This window comes from Tachyglossus aculeatus, chromosome 8 (genome assembly GCF_015852505.1).
Source record: "Tachyglossus aculeatus isolate mTacAcu1 chromosome 8, mTacAcu1.pri, whole genome shotgun sequence".
Classification (NCBI taxonomy): Eukaryota; Metazoa; Chordata; class Mammalia; order Monotremata; family Tachyglossidae; genus Tachyglossus; species Tachyglossus aculeatus.
In genome coordinates, this window is record NC_052073.1 from 24,143,909 (window position 1) to 24,165,023 (window position 21,115).

Here is a 21,115-nt window from a genome sequence, read left to right on the forward strand (position 1 = left end):
CAGGCTCTTTCCACTGAGCCACGCTGCTTCTCTGGGCCTCAGTTCCCTCATCTGTAAAATGGGGATGAAGACTGTGAGCCCCCTGTGGGACAACCTGATCACCTTGTAACCTCCTCAGTGCTTAGAACAGTGCTTGGAACATACTCAGCGCTTAAGAAATGCCATTATTATTATACATTCATAATTCTATTTATTTATATTAATGATGTGTATATGGTTCTCCGGCATAGAGGAACACTTTCTATCCAGATAAAGGCAGGAAAAAGAAGTATGTTGAGAGCAAGTGGGCTGTTTTGAGGTGATTGTTTCCTTTAACATGGGCTTTCTTTTCAAATGTGAAATTGCTGGCGGTTGATACGTCCACCATAATAATAATAATAATAATGATGGCATTTATTGAGCGCTTACTATGTGCAAAGCACTGTTCTAAGCACTGGGAAGGTTACAAGGTGATCAGGTTGTCCCACGGAGGGCTCACAGTCTTAATCCCCATTTTACAGATGAGGTAACTGAGGCCCAGAGAAGTGAAGTGACTTGCTCAAAGTCACACAGCTGACAACTGGCGGAGTCGGGATTCGAACCCATGACCTCTGACTCCAAAGCCCGGGCTCTTTCCACTGAGCCACGCGAATGATCGGAAGGAATCATTCTGTTTATTTTATTTTGTTAATATGTTTTGTTCTCTATCTCCCCCTTCTAGACTATGAGCCCTCTATTGGGTAGGGACCGTCTCTATGTGTTGCCAACTTGGACTTCCCAAGCGCTTAGTACAGTGCTCTGCACACAGTAAGCGCTCAATAAATATGATTGATTGATTGATTGATTGATTAGTACAGTGCTCTGCACACAGTAAGCGCTCAATAAATACGATAGAATGAATGAATGTAATTGTATTTATGGGTGTTGATGTTATTGATGCCTGCTCCTTCTCCCCTCTCCATCGTCCCCACTCCCTCCCTCTGCCCCACCCCCTTCCCCTCCCCACACTTGTGCATACTTGTACATATTTATTACTCTCTTTATTTTATTAGTGATGTGTATCTATAATTCTATTGATCCATTTTGATGGTACTGACACCTGTCTCTATGTTTTGTGTTGTTGTCTGTCTCCCCCTTCTAGACTGTGAGCCCGTTGTTGGGGAGGGACCATCTCTATCTGGTGCCCACTTCTACTTCCCAAGCGTTTAGTACAGTGCCCTGCCCACAGTAAGCGCTCAATAAATACGATTGAATGAATGACTACAATTATATTTATGGGTGTTGATGTTATTGATGCCTGCTCCTTCTCCCCTCTCCATCGCCCCACTCCCTCCCTCTGCCCCACCCCCTTCCCCTCCCCACACTTGTGCATACTTATACATATTTATTGTTCTCTTTATTTTATTAATGATGTGTATCTATAATCCTATTGATCCATTTTGATGGTATTGACGCCTGTCTCCATGTTTTGTTGTCTGTCTCCCCTTTCTAGACTGTGAGCCCGTTGTTGGGGAGGGACCGTTGCTATCAGGTGCCCACTTCTACTTCCCAAGCGTTTAGTACAGTGCCCTGCACACAGTAAGCGCTCAATAAATACGATTGAATGAATGACTACAATTATATTTATGGGTGTTGATGTTATTGATGCCTGCTCCTTCTCCCCTCTCCATCGCCCCCACTCCCTCCCTCTGCCCCACCCCCTTCCCCTCCCCACACTTGTGCATACTTGTACATATTTATTACTCTCTTTATTTCATTAATGATGTGTATCTATAACCCTATTGATCCATTTTGATGGTATTGACGCCTGTCTCCATGTTTTGTGGTGTTGTCTCCCCCTTCTAGACTGTGAGCCCGTTGTTGGGGAGGGACCGTCGCTATCTGGTGCCCACTTCTACTTCCCAAGCGTTTAGTACAGTGCTCTGCACACAGTAAGCGTTCAATAAATACAATTGGATGACTATAATTATATTTATGGGTGTTGATGTTATAGATGCCTGCTCCTTCTCCCCTCTCCATCGCCCCCACTCCCTCCCTCTGCCCCACCCCTTTCCCCTCCCCACACTTGTGCATACTTGTACATATTTATTACTCTCTTTATTACATTAATGATGTGTATCTATAATCCTATTAATCCATTTTGATGGTATTGACGCCTGTCTCCATGTTTTGTTGTCTGTCTCCCCCTTCTAGACTGTGAGCCCGTTGTTGGGGAGGGACCGTCTCCATCTGGTGCCCACTTCTACTTCCCAAGCGTTTAGTACAGTGCCCTGCCCACAGTAAGCGCTCAATAAATACAATTGAATGAATGCCTATAATTATATTTATGGGTGTTGATGTTATTGATGCCTGCTCCTTCTCCCCTCTCCATCGCCCCCACTCCCTCCCCTCCCCACACTTGTGCATACTTGTACATATTTATTACTCTCTTTATTTTATTAGTGATGTGTATCTATAATTCTATTGATCCATTTTGATGGTACTGACACCTGTCTCTATGTTTTGTGTTGTTGTCTGTCTCCCCCTTCTAGACTGTGAGCCCGTTGTTGGGGAGGGACCATCTCTATCTGGTGCCCACTTCTACTTCCCAAGCGTTTAGTACAGTGCCCTGCCCACAGTAAGCGCTCAATAAATACGATTGAATGAATGACTACAATTATATTTATGGGTGTTGATGTTATTGATGCCTGCTCCTTCTCCCCTCTCCATCGCCCCCACTCCCTCCCTCTGCCCCACCCCCTTCCCCTCCCCACACTTGTGCATACTTGTACATATTTATTACTCTCTTTATTTTATTAATGATGTGTATCTATAATCCTATTGATCCATTTTGATGGTATTGACGCCTGTCTCCATGTTTTGTGTTGTTGTCTGTCTCCCCCTTCTAGACTGTGAGCCCGTTGTTGGGGAGGGACCGTCGCTATCAGGTGCCCACTTCTGCTTCCCAAGCGTTTAGTACAGTGCCCTGCCCACAGTAAGCGCTCAGTAAATAGGACTGAATGAATGCTTAGTTGTTTTGAGGCCTGTCTCCCCATTTTCTAGACTGTGAGGGCGTTGGGGGCAGGGACTGCTTCTCTTTGTTGTTGACTTGTCCTTTGGAAGCGTTCAGTACAGTGCTCGGCGCTCAGTAAGTACGACTGAATGAATTAATGAATGAATGAATGAATGAGTGAACGAATGAATGGGAACCGCAGCCCTGAGGAAAGGGGAGAGGGAGCGTGTGCGCATGCGCGGGAGGCCTAGCCGCTCTCTCCTTCGCTCCTCCCTCCTGCGTGATGACGTAAGCCACGAGCGCGGCGGCCCCGAAGGAAAGGGGGGAAGTGTACGCATGCGCGCTGCCGGGCCGCTCTCTCCTTCCCTCCCTCCTGCGTGATGACGTAAGGCGCGTGCGCGGCGGCCCCGAAGGAAGGGGGAGAGCGTGCGCATGCGCGCTGCCAGGCTTCTCGCTCTCCTTCCCCCCTCCCTCGCGCGTGATGACGTAAGCCGCGTGCTCGGAGGCACCGCCTCTTCCCGCCGTCCGCGGCCCTGAGGGGAAAAGCAAGACGAGGGGAAGAGCGCGCATGCGCGTTTCCAGAATGCTCGCGAATCCTTCCCCCCTCCCGCGCGCGTGATGACGTGAGCCGCGTGCTCGGCGGCACCGCCTCCTCCCGCCGTCCGCGGCCCTGAGGGGAAGAACGGGACGGGGGGGGGCATGTGCGCATGCGCACTTCCAGGCTGCTCTCTCCCCCCCCCACCTCGCGCGTGATGACGTAAGGCGCGCGTTCTCCCGCCATCCGCGGCTCTGAGGGAACGGGGAGAGTGTGCGCATGCGCACGTCAGGCTGCGCTCCCCCCCCACCTCGCGCGTGATGACGTAAGGCGCGTGCTCTCCCGCCATCAGCGGCTGAGGGAACGGGGAGAGTGTGCGCATGCGCACGTCAGGCTGCGCTCTCTCTTCTCCTTCCCCTCCCTCGCGCGTGATGACGTAAGCCGCGTGCCTATCCCCACCGCCCGCAGCTCCAAGGGAACGGGGGGGGGGGAGGGTGCGCATGCGCGCTGCCAGGCCCCTCTCTCCTTCCCCCCCTCCCTCGTGCGTGATGACGTAAGCCGCGTGCTCTCCCGCCGTCCGCAGCTCCAAGGGAACGGGTGGGAGGGGGAGAGGGTGCGCATGCGCTACCAGGCCTCTCTCTCCTTCCCCCCTCCCTCGTGCGTGATGACGTAGCTGCGTGCGCGGCGGCCCCGCCCCTTCCCGCCGTCGTCCTCCCTTATAGCGGCGGCCCCCGGAGCGCGCGCGCCATTGTGTGGCTGGGGCCGGGCCGCCGTGTGAGGCCGTTTTCGAGATCCGGGTGCTTTTTTTTTTTTTTCCTCTCTTTCTCTCTTCTTCTTTCTTTCTCTCTCTCCCCCTTTCTCTCTCGCCGACCACGACGCCCCGCCCTCCCTCCCTCCGGCCCGCCCCCCACCCTGGAGATGCCGCGCGTCTACATCGGGCGCCTCAGCTACCACGTCCGCGAGAAGGACATCCAGCGGTTCTTCAGCGGCTACGGCCGCCTGCTCGAGGTCGACCTGAAGAACGGGTGAGTCCGGGGCCTCCGTTTCCCCTCCCGCCTTCCCCCACCGGGTCCGGCCGCCGCCGCGTGGCGGAGCGTTCAAAATGGCGGCGGCGCCAGGAGGGCCGGCGGGGGAGGGGGGGGAGGAAAAGGGCGCGCGCCGAAGCGGGGAGGGAGAAACTCGCGGCACGTGGCCGGGCGCTTGGCGGCTCTGCGCCTGCGCGACCGAATGTGTATCCCGCGCGCCCCGGCTGGGCCGGAACCTGCCGCGCATGTGCGCGTGTTGTGGCTCTCTCGCGCGCCTCGGCAGGGCAGGTGCGCGCGCGCGCGCGCGCGTCTCCCCCGCGCCCTGAAAGGATCGGAGCCCGCCGCGCATGCGCGCACTTTCGCATGTGTTTGCGTCTCCCCCGCGCCCCGAAAGGACCGGGGACTGCCGCGCATGCGCGAGTGTGTTTGTGTGCGTGTGTCCCGCACCCCGAAAGGACCGGAGACCGTCGCGCATGCGCGCACGCTCTCGTGTGTTTGTCTCCCCCGCGCCCCGAAAGGATCGCAGCCCGCCGCGCATGCGCGCGCGGTCGCGTGTGTGATCTTTTTTTTAATGACATTTATTAAGCGCTTACTCTGTGCAAAGCACTGTTCCAGGCGCCGGGGAGGTTACAAGGTGATCGGGTTGTCCCACGGGGGGGCTCACAGTCTTCATCCCCACTTGACAGAGGTGGTAACTGAGGCCCAGTGAAGTGACTTGCCCAAAGTCACACAGCTGACAATGGGCGGAGCCGGGATTTGAACCCGTGAACTCCGACTCCAAAGCCCGGGCTCTTTCCACCGAGCCACGCTGCTTCTCACTTGTGTTTGTGTTCTCATTGGGGTGTGTGTGTCTCCCCGCGCATGCGCGCACGCTCGAGTGTGTTTGTGTGTGTCTCCCGCGCCCCGAAAGGACCGGAGCCCGCCGCGCATGCGCGCACGCTCGCGTGTGATTTTTTTTTTTTTTAATGACATTTATTAAGCGCTTACTCTGTGCAAAGCACTGTTCCAAGCGCTGGGGAGGTTACAAGGTGATCAGGTTGTCCCACGGGGGGGGCTCACAGTCTTCATCCCCATTTGACAGAGGAGGTAACTGAGGCCCAGAGAAGTGAAGCGACTTGCCCAAAGTCACACAGCTGACAATGGGCAGAGCCGGGATTTGAACCCGTGAACTCCGACTCCAAAGCCCGGGCTCTTTCCACCGAGCCGCGCTGCTTCTCATTTGTGTTTGTGTTCTCATTGGTGTGTGTGTGTGTGTGTGTCTCCCCGCGCCCCGAAAGGATCGGGGCCCGCCGCGCATGCGCGCACGCTCGTATATATATATATATATATATATATATATATTATATATATATATATATATGTGTGTGTGTGTGTGTGTGTCTCCCCCGCGCCCGAAAGGATCGGAGACCGCCGCGCATGCGCGCGCCCGGGTGTGTGTGTCTGTGTGCGCGCGCGTGTGTTTGTGTGTGTGTGTGTATGTGTGTGAAGCAGCCTAGGTCAGTGGAAAAGAGCCCGGGCTTTGGAGTCAGAGGCCATGGGTTCAAATCCTGGCAGCCGTGTGACTTTGGGCAAGTCACTTCAATCAATCGTATTGAGCGCTTACTGTGTGCAGAGCACTGTACTAAGCGCTTGGGAAGTACAAGTTGGCAACATAAAGAGACAGTCCCTACCCACTTCTTCTGGCCCTCAGTCCCCTCACCTGTAAAATGGGGGTGAAGATTGGGAGCCGAGCACCCCCCCCCCCCCCCCCCCCCCGTGGGACAACCTGATCACCCTGTAACCACCCCGGCGCTTAGAACAGTGCTCTGCACGTAGTAAGCGCTTAAGAAACGCCATCAATATTATTGTTATGTGTGTTCCCGCGCGCCCCGGCGGGAACAGAGCCCGCCGCGCATGCGCGCGCGATTCTATACGAGTGCGCGCGGGCACCCGAGCAGGACCGGAGCCCCGCCGCGCATGCGCGCGCGATTCTATAGATGTGTTTGCGCGCGCCCGGGCAGGACCGGGGCCCGCCGCGCATGCGCCTGTGTGTCCTGCGCGCCCAGGCAGGACCGGAGCCCGCCGCGCATGCGCGCGTGTGTTTAATGATAATAATGCTGGTGTTCACGTGCTTACTATGTGCTAAGCACTGGGGGGTATACAGGGATGATGAGGTTGTCCCCCCCACCAGGGCGCTCACCGTCTTCATCCCCATTTGACAGATGGGGAAAACTGAGGCCCAGAGAAGCGAAGCGGCTCTCCCAAGGTCACCCAGCTGATAAGCGGCGGAGCCGGGATTAGAACCCATGACCTCCGACTCCCGAGCCCCGGGCTCTTGTTGCCACCGAGCCACGTGTTGGGGTGTCGCCCCCGTCCCACGCGCCCCGACAGGGAGAGAGAGAGAGCGCCCGGGCCCAGGGGCGCTGGCACCTTGCGCAGAACACCCGCCCGGCGGCGGGGCCTGACGGTGGGTCATCCCCTTCCCCTTCCCCTCCCCGCAGGTATGGATTCGTGGAGTTCGAGGACTCCCGCGACGCGGACGATGCCGTTTACGAGCTGAACGGCAAAGACCTGTGCGGCGAGCGGGTCATCGTGGAGCACGCCCGGGGCCCGCGCCGGGACAGGGACGGCTACAGCTACGGCAGCCGCAGTGAGTCCCGCCCCGCCTCGCCCTCCGCTGGGGCTGCCCTCTCCTGGGGTCGTATCGGGGGGGAGGACCCGCGGGGAGAAAGGGGGGAGCCCCGGGAGGGGGGAGGTTGAGGTCGGAGGCGGAGGTCATGGGGGGGGGGTCGGACTGACCCGAGAGCACCGTGGTGGTGGCGGCCATCTCAGCCCATCAGCAGGCTTTGCTCGGAGCGGTGGGGATGGCAGCGGGAGAGCTCTCCCTTCAGTGGGTGCCCATTGGTACTCCCGAGCGCTTAGCACAGCGCTCTGCGCCCGACAGCACGATTGGACGAACCGGCTCCCCCCCGGCATCAACGCCGCGCAGAGGAAACCTGCCGATAGGCCGGGGTCTCTGAGTCTCAGAGCAGGGAAATGGCGACGTAGTCAGGCTGTGATTCCTTGTACTTGTAAATGTAACTGTTTTTATTTTTTGTTTTGTTGTTTTTTTTTTTATTAATCTAATCTTAATAGCTCGGTTGTTGACCTCGATTCGCTCAATCGCGTGCGCTCGCTAGACGATCTCAGTTAGGGCCGGAAGAGATGGCATTACTGCCCCACCACCCCTAATGTGCTCGAAGAGGCAAACGAACGTGCCGGGTCCAGAGGGTTGGGGGAGGAGGAGAGGGAAATGTCTGTGAGCTGGTTGGGGTGGGGGGAGGATGGCTTGGGCAGGCAATTTAGGAGGGCTAGGACTGGCACGTCGTAATAAATGTTTGCCTCTTTAATAAAAAGATAACGCTGGGGCGGGGGGGTGGGTCTTTCGGTACAAGTTCAGTATTAAAACTAATTTCGATCTTGTACTGAATGGGAAGGGCAGGGGGGAGGGGGGAGTTATTTTAACTTTTTAATTTAAATGTTTGCTGTTTTAAATTGTTGCATGTTGATTCAAACTTTTTAACAAGTCCTTGATGTTTCAATTTGAAAGTGACCAATGGGGCTGAGGCTGTGTCCACTGAGGCTAAGATGACTGCCTTTCCTGATTGGCCTTGGCTTTTCCATACATTGTGTGACCCTTGCCCTATGACCCTTTGGCTGACCTTACCGGAAGCCATGACGACAGCAGCCTTTTGCCATTAGACGCAGGGTGATGGTGAGGATTCCAAGGGTTAGACAAAACTGGTTAATCTGAACTAGGTGACTGTTACCTTGCGTGTTTTGTGGCCAAACCACCACCAAAAACCTCACACTGTGATGTAAGTACTTAGTGTAACTAGTAAACATTTTTGTAAAACTGTAGAAATGCATGTAATCAGTTAAGTTTTATATTTTACAATGTTCTGTAAAATAAAACTTAGCGAGGTAAATTGAATAAAGGAGCAGTCACTCTCTAACAGATTGTAGGAGCACAGTCTGGTAGGATTTTAGTCTTATTTGACTTGCCCTTAATATGATTTATGGCAAATCACAAATGTGTGGGAGGTTTAGCAAGATGATAATAGAAAAAAAAAAAAGTCCTACTCCAGTAAATGGAAATTGTAATGTATGCACTAACTTTTCAAAACATTTAGCAGCCCTGGCCCTGTCAAGCACCTAACTATTTTTTTGTGTAACGAAAGGTGGTGGAGGTGGTGGTGGATACAGCAGTCGGCGAACCACCGGAAGAGACAAGTACGGGCCACCCGTTCGTACAGAGTACAGACTGATAGTAGAAAACCTTTCTAGTCGGTGCAGTTGGCAAGATCTAAAAGTACGTATCCTCCCGGGACGTCCGGGCTCGCTGTTGGGTAGAGAGGTGGCGGCGGGTTTTAACGGAGGCCGGTCTCGCCCACCCCAGGATTTCATGAGGCAAGCTGGCGAAGTGACCTACGCGGACGCTCACAAAGAGCGCACGAACGAAGGGGTGATCGAGTTCCGCTCCTACTCCGACATGAAGCGTGCCCTGGACAAACTGGACGGCACGGAGATCAACGGCCGGAAGATCCGGCTGGTGGAGGACAAGCCCCGGACGAGCCACCGGCGATCCTATTCCGGGAGCAGGTCCAGGTAACCTTGGGGAGACGGGTGAGATCTCGGAAACGGTCGGCGGGACGGGCTAATCTGTGGCTTCGGCCGGAGCGTCGTCGGGGGAACCCGGGCGGATGAAGCGGGCCGTGGCGTCGGAAGGGGTGGTCTTGGGTGCCCGCGCTTGGGGTTGGGACGCAGAAGACACCCCAGGGCGGTTAGACCGGGCGTCTTCGGCGACCTTTCGACTCGGGGTGGCCAGCGTTCCCGGCGAGCACCGATCAGTTGCCTGTCGAACTCTCTTCAGGTCTCGGTCTAGGAGACGCTCACGCAGCAGAAGTCGGAGGAGCAGCCGCAGTAGGTCCCGAAGCGCTTCGAAAAGTCGTTCCCGGTGAGTTTTCTCTCCGGCTGGGGGAAGGCGCGGGTGGGCTTTGTCCCAGCTGCTGCAGATTTCCCTTCCCCACTTAATTTCCAGACTGTGAGCCCGCCGTTGGGCAGGGACCGTCTCTATATGTAGCCAACTTGTACTTCCTAAGCGCTTAGTACAGCGCCGTGCACACACGGTAAGCGCTCAATAAAGACGATTGAATGAATTTCTCACCATTACGAATGGGCCCTTGAGCGTCCTCCCGACCCGCGGAGAGCTAGAAAAAAAACTAGAAGTAGAAATGCGCGCCCGTTGAAGGCCCCTCTTTGTTTTTCTAGATCCAAATCCAGGTCGCGAAGCAAAGATCGTTCCCGGTCCCGATCGAAAAGCAGGAAGTCGAGGTCAAAGAGCAAGTCCAAGCCCAAGTCCGATCGGGGCTCCCGCTCCCGCAGTAGGTCCAAGGAGAAGTCGAAGTCCCGCAGCAGGTCCAGGTCCGTGTCTCGGTCCCCCAAGGAAAACGGGAAAGGAGAAACGAAGTCCAAATCGAGATCGAGGAGCCAGTCCCATTCCAATTCGCCGCCGCCGCCGCCACCCGCAAAGGCCCGTTCCGAGTCTCCGCCCAAAAGAGCCGCGTCCAGATCCCGTTCGAGGTCTCGCTCAAAGTCTCGTTCACGGTCGAGATCTAGCTCGAGAGATTAAAAATCTGGAACTCTCCTCTCTTTGCACACTATTACCGAACATTTTCTTACTTGCCGGTCTATTAGTCTTTAATTGTTAGTACTTCAGACGGTGGTCTCTTCTTCCGCAGAAGGGAGCAGCCTGAGAGCGGGCGAAAACAAACAAAAAAAAAGCTCTGATTTGTGGTTAAATTCGATGAAAAACATGAGGGTCTAAAGAAACGGTGGCACAAAGGCAGCCCCCTTTTGTAGAAATTAAGCTCACTTTGATTTTATAGCATTTCCGTCGGAATAACTTTTGTAGCAATTAAGTTGTCTTTGATTTTATTGCATTTAAACAGGATTATTAACATGTTCGGGTGGAAAGCAGGTTGGTTTGGTTTTTTTGTTTGTTTGTTTTTTAATGAAACTCATTTCCAAGCTTTAGATTAATGAGGCTTTGGAGAGGACCTAATTTTTCAAATTGTGGTTTTTTTTTTTTCTCGTTACGGACGTCATCGAGTCGTGTAAAGGATTAAAATAAAATGGCTTGCTACCAAGGGCATGAAGGCCTCATTGTAAAGGTCGCTGTAGGTGTTCTAAACATCTGTATCTGGTCTCTAGTTTGTGGAAATGAAATGTGAACTACACATATGGTTAGTGTAAAACTAGGCAAATCTGAAACCAGCAATAAATTCTTCAATTTGGCATATCACTACGCCTCTGCGCTGTAAATGGATTTTACTTGCCAAAAGTAAGCCCCTTCGTGCCCCTTAACTGTATAACCGTTCAAAACGAATAAAGGTACTTATTTGTAGTCTCGCATGATGCCGCAGTAATGTCTAAATCAACAGCTAGCACGGGACAGACGATGGAAGGGTAACTTTCATTTTGCTTGAATTCCAGGTGACCGGCAGTCCCAACCTTTGGAACGGTCACCTGGGATCCCCACTTGAATGAGGAAGTGGTGGTTGCCATTCCTGTCTCGTATGGTTTGCCGACCTCTCATTGCCGATGGGGTATTTAAAGTAGCGAAAGTTTGAGGCTGCCTTCCCCCTTACGGGTTTTAACATCAACTTGCGTTCAAAATGAAAAAGTGTGAATCTCGCGTCTTTTTTGGAATCCGAATGTACCGGATAGCTAAGAGTTCTAGTCTTAAACAGATGGCTTTGCTAAACTAGTTGCCAAGTCCATTTATACATCTGTGGAGTAGGACCTCACCCAGCAGCGCAGCCCCTTTAGAGCTAAATGGATTTTTTTTTTTTTGTACTATGCCTTAGAGAACATTAGAACTCCCTTGTACCCTTTATACGACGTGTAGTTTGGTGTAAAATTAAATCAGTGAATCCTCGATTTCTGTCCTTTCATTTTAGCCGTATTGGAGTTTGGGGTGACCTGCAGATACTGGCACCGACTTTCTTGAAGTAGTTCTCGGGTTCCTGTTTGCGCATCTAATACGCAGCTAAATTGCGGTGGCCTTCTTTTTACTGAGTTTGGGCGTGCCGTAATTGCAGAAGTTGCTCATGTGAGACATTCCGGCGTTTGCTTAAATCTGAGAAAGCTAATTTCAGGCCAATTCCAAAAGGCCTGAGTAAATGCATGCCCACCTGAATGGCCGGTGTTGTAAATTGGCCATTTGGGTCCAGTGGACCCGAACCAGCGCACAGGCGGTATTTCGTGATCTGGGCTGGCCGCAGTCTTCGATTGCTTTTGATTCCTCCGGACCTCTGTTAAACATGGTCTGATCTTGAGGTCAGAGGATATTAAAGTGTGCAGGTACGAAGGACAAGAAGAGATCTGGTGAAAGCAAATCTGCAGAACTTGGGAAAACTCAACAGAGGGTCTCGATGACCCAAGTCTGTAATTGCTAAGCAATTCTGATATGAGGACCTGTGAAAGTTAGAGGCTCAGGACCCTGGGCCTTGAATAGCTGTGATGGGAAAGGCCTTCATTTTAAACATTTCTTCAGGCTGCTTCAAGCTGAGGTCACAAAGGACACAAACAGGTGCTGCCAGAGTAATGACTCCCAATGATTTGGGCTGTGTTCTTGAACGCAGTAGGTTCCCAACAAATTGCTTTACTACCGTTTAAACTGGCTTTAAATCCTCATCTCCCAAGACCCTAGTCTGGCTGTTCTGAGTTGGCCCCATCCCTCTCCCTTTGACAAAGCACACTTTATTCTGTGGTCCTGCTTTAATTTAGTAGACAGTAGTTTATACAGAATGAGGGTCGTAGGTCTCCTTTAGGGTATGGAGTACTGTCCCTTGTCCAGAAATACCTATTTTTAAGCTCAGCAATTACTAACTTCGAAGTTTTGATCTGGTGCTTAGCCGTGGTTGTTATCGGTTGGTTCCCGTTACGAAGTAGTGGCTTTTTAAAAAAAAAATTGTAAGTGCGCGGGAAGATATATTCGTAAAGCATGAAGGTGTTTTCCATTTTGTAGTGTCAGGGACAAGGCCTGTGAGTGGAATGAATAGTAGGATGTATGGAATTGTCATTTTGCCTGGGCAAATATCCGGTTGTCAACCAGGCATGTGATTGTCGGTGGCTGCATATCTGCGTAGCAAAATGCATCGTATATAACCACCAAGCCTACCTCTTGCCACGTTTGGTTTTTGAATGTGAATCTGAATTTGAACTCTAACCCTTGTCTCTTTCGCTGGTGTTGGCTTTTGACATATGAGAGTGCTCTTTTGGGAGTAAGGGTAATGGTAGGAAAGGCCTCCAGTGCAAAAGAGTAATATGCCCCATGCTGGTTTAACCACCACCCAGTGGAATTTATTGAGCACGTACTGTGTGCCAAGCACAATACTAGGCACTAGTGGAGTTGGTAGACACGATCCCTCCCCACAAAGAGCTTAACTGCTACTTTTTCAGTTTCCGCACCCTGTTTGGGGTTGGTCGAGAGACTTCAACCGCAAACTCGAAACAAGGCCTTGATTAAGATGTTCTTGAGGATCTGGCTAGGCCCAGTTTACCCAGGCTCCTGCTGTCCTTTTGTCCCTTTGTGGATTGCATCGTTTTTCTTCTTTATTCCATACACAAGAAGCATTCTAGGGGGGTTGAGATTTATTGGCAGAAAATTGGAGGTAGGGAAGGGAGCCCAAGATTTGGGAATTGAGGTAGAGGGACCTAGGGATTTTAAGTGCTAGTTCACCAGCCCAGAAGTAAAATGGACATAATTATTTGTGCATCAACTGAAGGAATGGCCGGGAGCGGGGTGGCTACTTGGAGATTTGGGCATATCGTAGAGTTGGCGAAGTTCTGTGTTTACCGTCGTCATGTTTTCCTGGGAGAGGTGTGGGTTGTTGATTTATTCACATGCTTGGTGGTAGCTCCTTTAGGAGGTAGTTGATATCGTCTGTACTCACTTAGAACAGTGCCTTGCACATAGTAAGCGCTTAATAAATGCCATTATTATTATTATTATTATTACTCCTGCTGGAAGAAAAGTAATGTGGGGTCATCAGCAGGTGTTTGCTCCTTTTAGGCCAAAGAAGCAGTGTGGCCTAGTGGAAAGGACACAGGTCTGGGAGTTGGCCCTTATCCCAGCTCCACCGCTTATCTGCTGAATTATCTTGGGCAAGTCACTTAGCTTCTGGGCCCCGGTTCCCTCGTCTGCCAAAATGGGGATTTCACTACCTTTTCTCCCTCCTACGTAGACTGTGAGCCCCATGTGGGACCTGATTACCTTGTATCTGCCCCAGTGCTTTCATTCTCCTAGTCCAACCAGCCTGCTTTATAGCTCAGAGAACCATGATTCCACATGGAGCGCTTAGTACAGTGCTCTGCACACAGGAAGTGCTCAATAAATATGAACGAATGAACGGACTGGTATGTTGATGGTTTTTTGAAGCCAGTTTAGTCAGTCCCCTTGACTTGGAGAAATTAAGCTTCTTTTGGACTCAGAATTCCTGCTGTGTGGCTATTACCTGTGTGCAATATGGGGTTTAATATCTATGGGCCAAGAGACCTTGGAGTTGGAGACTTTGGAGTGCAGTGCTGCCGTAGGAGGCAAACCTTTGGGGCCCTTCATGGAACATCATTTTGTTCTAACGGTAGAACAAAAGTGCTTATTTTGGGGGTGGGGAGGGCTTTTAGATGAAAGGTCCAGCTTGGTGTGTTTATTTTCGGAAGATTGAAGTGGTTGGGCCAGTTTGACTGTAGACCTGCACAGCTGTGTTAATTCGCCAGTTCTGTTCAGAATCAAGTTAATGACAGCTCTACTTATCCAGCCTGGCAGTTCATTTTGCTTGTTTTTGTTTTTAAAGCCTGAAAATTGGAACATATTGCAAAACACCTAACGGTTACTGATTCCTTGTAAACTATAAAGTCAGTTCTCCGTTCGCGTGGCTTTTTCACTCTACATTTTACGTAGATGGTGAAGGCAGAATTAAGGACTGTTCAGGGTTTGGAACAATGTCTGGCACAGTAACACCACTGTCCAGTCAACGTGCTTTGGTGGAAACGGTTACATGTAGGTCTCTTATTGTCATTGTTATTAATATCATAGTCTTAAGTACTTGATTGTCGAGGATTGGTCTAAGTGCCAGCATCATCATCAATCGTATTTATTGAGCACTTACTGTGTGCAGAGCACTGTACTAAGCACCAGCACTTAGGAATGAGGAAAGGATGACCCACAGAAGTTGTGACTTGCCCAAGGTCACACAGCAGGGAAGTGGTGGAGCCAGAATTAGAGCCCACCCATCCTCTTGACCCCAGGCCTGTGCTCTTTCCACTAGGCCACACTGCTCCTCTGTGGTCGTCCATGGTGGTCAAGATGTGAAAAAGGTGACATGAGTTTTCCTTAGTGCAAGATTCTTTGGGAACGTTAACCCCTCATGGGAGAGCTGTACCTCAGTTTCCAGATTAGCATTAATCACATATTTCTTTGGTGAAAGAGCTAGGGAAGGAAGGAGTTGTAGAATTCTTATGGGAGGGCTTGAAAAGTAGGATTGACTCTCAAGGGTCTGGTCGTTTAGTTACTGTGTTGATGCTGATGAGAATGTGTGTGCTTTGACATGGTGGCAGTTCCATGCCCTGGATTATGTGTTCTGCTCATTGTGTTAAAAAAAAAAAAAAAATCTGTACAGTGGTCTTAGTTTTTAAATTCCACATTACCAAATTTTCAGATCAGGGATTGCATTAATTACCCTGCCTGGCATCGAGCATTCTCGCCAGTGGGAATCAGGGGGGAAGCCCATCCATCTTTGGGACTTAAGTAGCTGAGGGTAGACTAAATAAGCCCTGAAATCTGGGGCTGTTTTACATTCCTGATGGTGTTCTCTTCTTAATCGGAATGACGGACTTGTCATTGTCCAAATTATTCAGTGCCCTCACGCACAAAGTTCTGTACATGCTGGAAGAGTTTTTAGCGATGTAACCTTTTGTTCTTGAATTCGAGCTGAAGCCCGCATGTGACTGTATCAGGGAATGTCTCCTTTTCCTTTACCTTTGTAGAAGGACGTTGAGGTGTGGTCTGTGATGTTTCCCGTCACGTAATTGCAAAAAACAGAACTCCAGCTGGAGGCCAGAAAGCCCCAGGATGCATTCTAGGGAATGGTTTACCCAACAAACCTTGCCCATGCCTGGCCACCTCGGCTTGTGTTACTGCTCCCCACAATTCCCGATGACTTTAGAGGTGTCAGCGGCTTTCCCGGTACCTCCCGTGTGTCAGGTAGGTGCATGATGGGTTTTTTTGGGTGGGTGTGTGTACACATACACGTATGTACTTGGGGAGGAAGGGGTTGGGGGCTTTAAAGGATCATGGTTATTGCTACTCCCCCCCTTTCTCAGACCAAGAAAGGTCCCTTACTTACAGGTTGAAGTCATCCATTTGCTCTGGCTCAGCCCATCATTTTGCCGAGGGCACCTTCCTGCATAAGTGATTAAGCCAAAGGGATGGAGAGGTCGTCCGTCATCAGGGTGCACGGGAGAGAAGCAAGTGGAACTGAAAGACTAAAGGATCTAGTCAGAGGTATTAAATGTTGGGTGAAAGGACCCCACCACCATTTGTGTCTCCAAAGAGTTTTTCCAAGACTAAAGATGGTTTGGGCTGGTCAGGAAGACGGGCCAACAAATGCAGTTTGCGTTGAGTTGACCAGTCAGCCAAGAAAGCGATAGGTGGGTGTGAAAGTATCGCCGTGCCTTTTGTAAGCCTAGTTCCCGTTCTCAATTCTCTCCAGACGGTGAGAATTCCACATGAATCAACTCCAGGTGGTGGGGATTGCATGCTCCACGAACACTGCATTGAAGAAAACATGATCAGAGTTGTGCTCTGTTGGTAGAATCTACCCTGATTTCCCTAATAATATCCTGTTCAAAAGGTAGAGTGAAAAACTTACCCTGATTCCCTAATAATATCCTGTTCAAAAGGTAGACTGAAAAACTTACCCTGATTCCCTAATAATATCCTGTTCAAAAGGTAGAGTGAAAAACTTACCCTGATTCCCTAATATCCTGTTGAAAAGGCAGAGTGAGAAACCCTGATTCCCTTAATATCCTGTTGAAAAGGCAGAATGAAAAACTTACTCTGATTCCCTAATATCCTGTTGAAAAGGCAGAGTGAAAAACCCTGATTCCCTAATATCCTGTTGAAAAGGTAGAGTGAAAAACCCTGATTTCCTAATATCCTGTTGAAAAGGTAGAGCGAAAAACATACATTCTAGGAGAACTGAGTATGCTTGCTCCAGATCCTTCACAAGGGGCTTATGTGGGCTATGAATACCGCCTGTTTGTCAGTTTACTTTTGAGTAGCGTCTATTCAATTAGCATGGCAGATTAACGTTATGTTCTATTAATCAGTGAGGCTGTAATGTGACAGGAGTCTGCTGGTGGCACAACAGGAATGGGACTATTTTTAATAGTGGTATTTGTTAATAATAATAATGGCATTTATTAAGCACTTACTATGTGCAAAGCACTGTTCCAAGCACTGGGGAGGTTACAGGGTGATCAGGTTGTCCCACGTGGGGCTCACAGTCTTAATCCCCATTTTACAGATGAGGTCACTGAGGCACAGAGAAGGTAAGTGACTTGCCCAAAGTCATACAGCTGACAAGTGGCGGAGCCGGGATTCGAACCGATGACCTCTGACTCCAAAGCCCGGGCTCTTTCCACTGAGCCACGCTGCTTCCCTAAGCGCTTACTATGTGCCAAGAACTTTTCAAAAACAGAATCCGAAAAACCACCTTAAGTATTCTTACAGTTGACACACGGACCTTAAAATTCTTGCAACAACACATACCTGGGTAAGATGGTGGCCAAAAGACCTGGCTAGTTTTGACAGACGGGGTGGCTCGTCCTGGATGGTCTGTCCTGGTGCCTCCCCAACGTCTTGCAGGGAGGAGGGGGGAAAGCCTTCCCACCGGCTTTTGAGGCGGGGTCCTGCCCATTTGAAAAATGGATCAGACGGACAAGAACGAAGCGGCAGTTAACGGTGAGTGGCTTCGGTAATGCCCAGGTAAGGTGCACTGGGGACAAGGTGTTTATTGCCTGCAAGCGGGCAAATAGAAACCAGCTCCCTTAGTAGGTGGTGGGGGGTGGCAGACCTGTCCGTCTGTAGGTTTGGGGGCTGATTCCCGAGCCTTGAGATCCGATCTATTCACCGGCCGGGGAGCCTGGTTCCCAGAGCGTATCTGGAGCTTCCCGTGGCCTTTTTGTTTCCCGCCCACTATATACATCCCCTTCCTCTTCCTCTGTCCGAATTGGATAACTTGAATATAAGCCTAGGCGGTTTTTTCTCTCTAACCAAAGAGCCCTTCCCATGACCCTATCTACCCAGGTCTCCCATCAGCTGATTTGGGGCCAAATTGGATAACTTGAATATAAACCTAGATGTTTTTTTCTCTTTAACCAAAGAGCCCTTGCCATGACCCTATCTACCCAGGCCTCCCATCAGCTGATTTGGGGCCCGAATTGGATAACCTGACTCTAAACCTAGAGGGTTTTTTCTCTTTAACCAAAGAGCCCTTCCCATGACCCTATCTACCCAGGCCTTCATCAGCCAATTTGGGGCGCGTGTCTTCCGTATGGGAAGATGGGGAGGGGAGAGGTGGGAATGTCCTACTCTTCCAGGGTGCCTGTTCTGTCCATTTCATTTCAATCGTATTTACTGAACGCTTACTCTGTGCAGAGCACTGTACTAAGCGCTTGGGAAGCAACTGGTTTCCTGGACTGAAGGCCTTAGAGCTGCCCCTGGTCAGACCCATCTGCCCGGAGCTGACTTTCCAGCAGAACAAACAACCCCATAATCATCAATCATATTTATTGAGCGCTTACTATGTGCAGAGCACTGTACTAAGCGCTTGGGAAGTACAAATTGGCAACATATAGAGACAGTCCCTACCCAAAAGTGGGCTCACAGTCTAAAAAGCTCCTAGTGAATTATCTCTCACCTTTGAGACCCCCCCCAAACCTATACCAGAAGAACCATGCTCTCCAAGCCCCCTCTACCATTCCAAAGTGTCCTGAATCCCCTACCTAGCCTGGACTTGATGGAGAAAGAAGGTTGGAGGGGCATTTGGGATCGAGTCCGGGCCTTTGTGTCCAGTGTCAGGGTATGCTAAGGTGGCGTGTGAAGTTTGTTCAGGAAGGTGGGTGATTTAGTGTGCGGAGGAGTGGGAACCCCAAAACTCCACCACGCTCCAGGAGAAAGCGCTTTGAATTATTGGGGGAATTGACCTGAGTCCTCCCCACTAAGATGATGGAGATCTGGTAGAGGAGCAGAGCGGAGTCAGCCGCACAGGCCCCTCCAACCCAAAGTCGGGGGAGGGTGTCAGGTCTGCCGGAGTGGGCCACTTGGGCCTGGTAGGGTCCCAATAGTGACTGGCAAGAGTGGCATTTGGGCTGCAGCTGCTGGCTTTCGGGACTAGTCCTGGAGCCACGGAGTGAGTTTGGGGCCTGGAACGACGCGGCCCCTTCATGCTGTTGGTGAATGCGGCAGTGTGAGGCTGCTCATGTCCTAGGGCACTGCCTCTTCTGCTGGCCCGATGCAAGTGTGGCTTCACTCTAGGGCTGCCCCTCTGCCTCTTTCTCAGAACTCTGCCACTTAATAATAAGAATGGTGGCATTTGTTAAGCGCTTACTATGGGTTGGAGTTTGGGGTGAGCTGTTCGCAGTCCTGGGGAGCAGAGCTTGGACCTGAACGAGAGATTTCATTCATTCAATTGCATTTATTCTTTCAATCGTATTCTAGACTGTGAGCCTGCTGTTGGGTAGGGACCGTCTCCATATGTTGCCAACTTGTACTTCCCAAGTGCTTAGTACAGTGCTCTGCACACAGTAAGCACTCTAAATAACGATTGAATGAATGAATGGAGCGCTTAATGTGCAGAGCACTGTACCAAGCTGTACCAAGTGCTTGGAAAGTACAATACAGCAATAAAGAGAATCCCTGCCCACAATGAGCTCACAGTCTGCAGTGGGAGAGGCAAACGTCAGCACAAGTTAACAGGCATCAATATAAATAGAATTAAAGATTATATATATATATATAAGTGCTGTGGAGGGGAGAAGAGCAAAGAGAGCGAGTTGTGATGTGGAAGGGAGTGGGAGCTGAGGAAAAGTGGGGCTTAGTCTGGGAAGGCCTCTTGGAAGAGAGGTACACCTTCAGTAAGGCTTTGAAGCGGCGAAGGGTGATTGTCTGGATTTGAGGAGGGAGGGCATGCCGGGCCAGGGACAAATGAGACGGAGGCATAGAGAGAAGGTTAGCAGCACCAGAGGAGCGGAGTGTGTGGGCTGGGATGGAGAAGGAGAGAAGGGAGGTGAGGTTAGGAGAGGGCGAGGTGATGGAGTAAAAGGGTCTCATTCAGCCACCGGGCATCTCGGTTTCGGAGTTGAAGATTGCCAGGTGGAGAGCGGATGAATCCCTTTCCCCTCACCGTGATGGGCAGCCAGTAAGTAGTGCAGAGTTCCCTGCTGGAAAAACTAATTTCTTACTGCTGCCGAGCGGAGGTGGCCTGACTTGAACCCAGACCGCTTCATCCATCTGGCAGATGCTGTAGTTCCTCATTCACGTTCTTGGGGAGCAGGAACTTAACGCCAGGTGATCAGGAAAGCTTGTGGGTGCCCGGCCTGTTTAGCTTATACCTACCTCAGGCCTCGGTACATTGCTTGACACAAAGTAATCATGTAACAAACATCACTGTAGTCTTTATCATCATGTTCCTATATATATATATATATATATATATATACACATACACACCCATCTTTGTGCCAGAAAAACACTCCAACAGTGGTATTTCTCAAGCACTTAATGTGTACTCTGTATACAATTTGATTCCTGCCCCCACAGAGCTTCCAATCTAGCGGGTGAGATGGATGTTAAAATAGATTACAGATTTGAGAGGCGGCTGAGTATAACAAGGGAATGACCACACATGCTTTGGGAAGGGAGTGACTGCCCAGCTAAGTACTTAGTGAGTGGGGATTCAAGCGCGTGGGGAACAAAACTAGGAGAGGATGGAGAGCTTAGACGGGGAAGACTTCCTTGATAAATTTGGCGATGTCTGGGGTGGAGAATTGAGTGCTATCGTGGTTAGGATGAAGGCTTGAAGTCAAATTCAAGTAACTGGGAGGTAACGGACACAGAGAAGTTAAGTCTCTTGCCCAAGGTCACACGGGAGGTCCGTGGTGGAGCCGGGTTCAGAGCCCAGGTCCTCTCACTTCCAGGCCCAAACTCTTCCCATTAGGCTACGCTAGTTTTATCGCGATGTAAGCGTGTTAATTTGGCCCCGACCTGTTTTAGGTTGTGATCTGCTGGAGGGCAGAGTCTCCTCCACTCCATGACTGTCTTGCATCACCCTACACTGTGCTCCTGGAGGGGATGTAGGTTCTTGAGGGGGCCCCCCCACTCAGCTTTTATTTTCTGCTGACTGCTTACATATCTCTTTAGGGACAAGGCAAAAATCCATCCAGGCAAAGGAAGAGGTAAAATAGCTATTTAGAGAATGTGTATTTGTGTGTGTGTGT

General features: G+C 50.8%; 1 protein-coding gene across 1 annotated transcript; it reads left to right on the top strand.

Moving 5' to 3' along the window:
* The first annotated feature begins 4,403 nt into the window (after positions 1-4,403).
* Positions 4,404-11,491, top strand: SRSF6 (serine and arginine rich splicing factor 6). Its single transcript, XM_038750219.1, has 6 exons — positions 4,404-4,531; positions 7,012-7,160; positions 8,731-8,861; positions 8,949-9,157; positions 9,423-9,506; positions 9,821-11,491. The coding sequence occupies exons 1-6, from the start codon at positions 4,425-4,427 to the stop codon at positions 10,179-10,181; spliced, it is 1,041 nt and encodes a 346-aa protein (XP_038606147.1). The 5' UTR covers positions 4,404-4,424; the 3' UTR covers positions 10,182-11,491.
* The last annotated feature ends 9,624 nt before the right edge of the window (positions 11,492-21,115 follow it).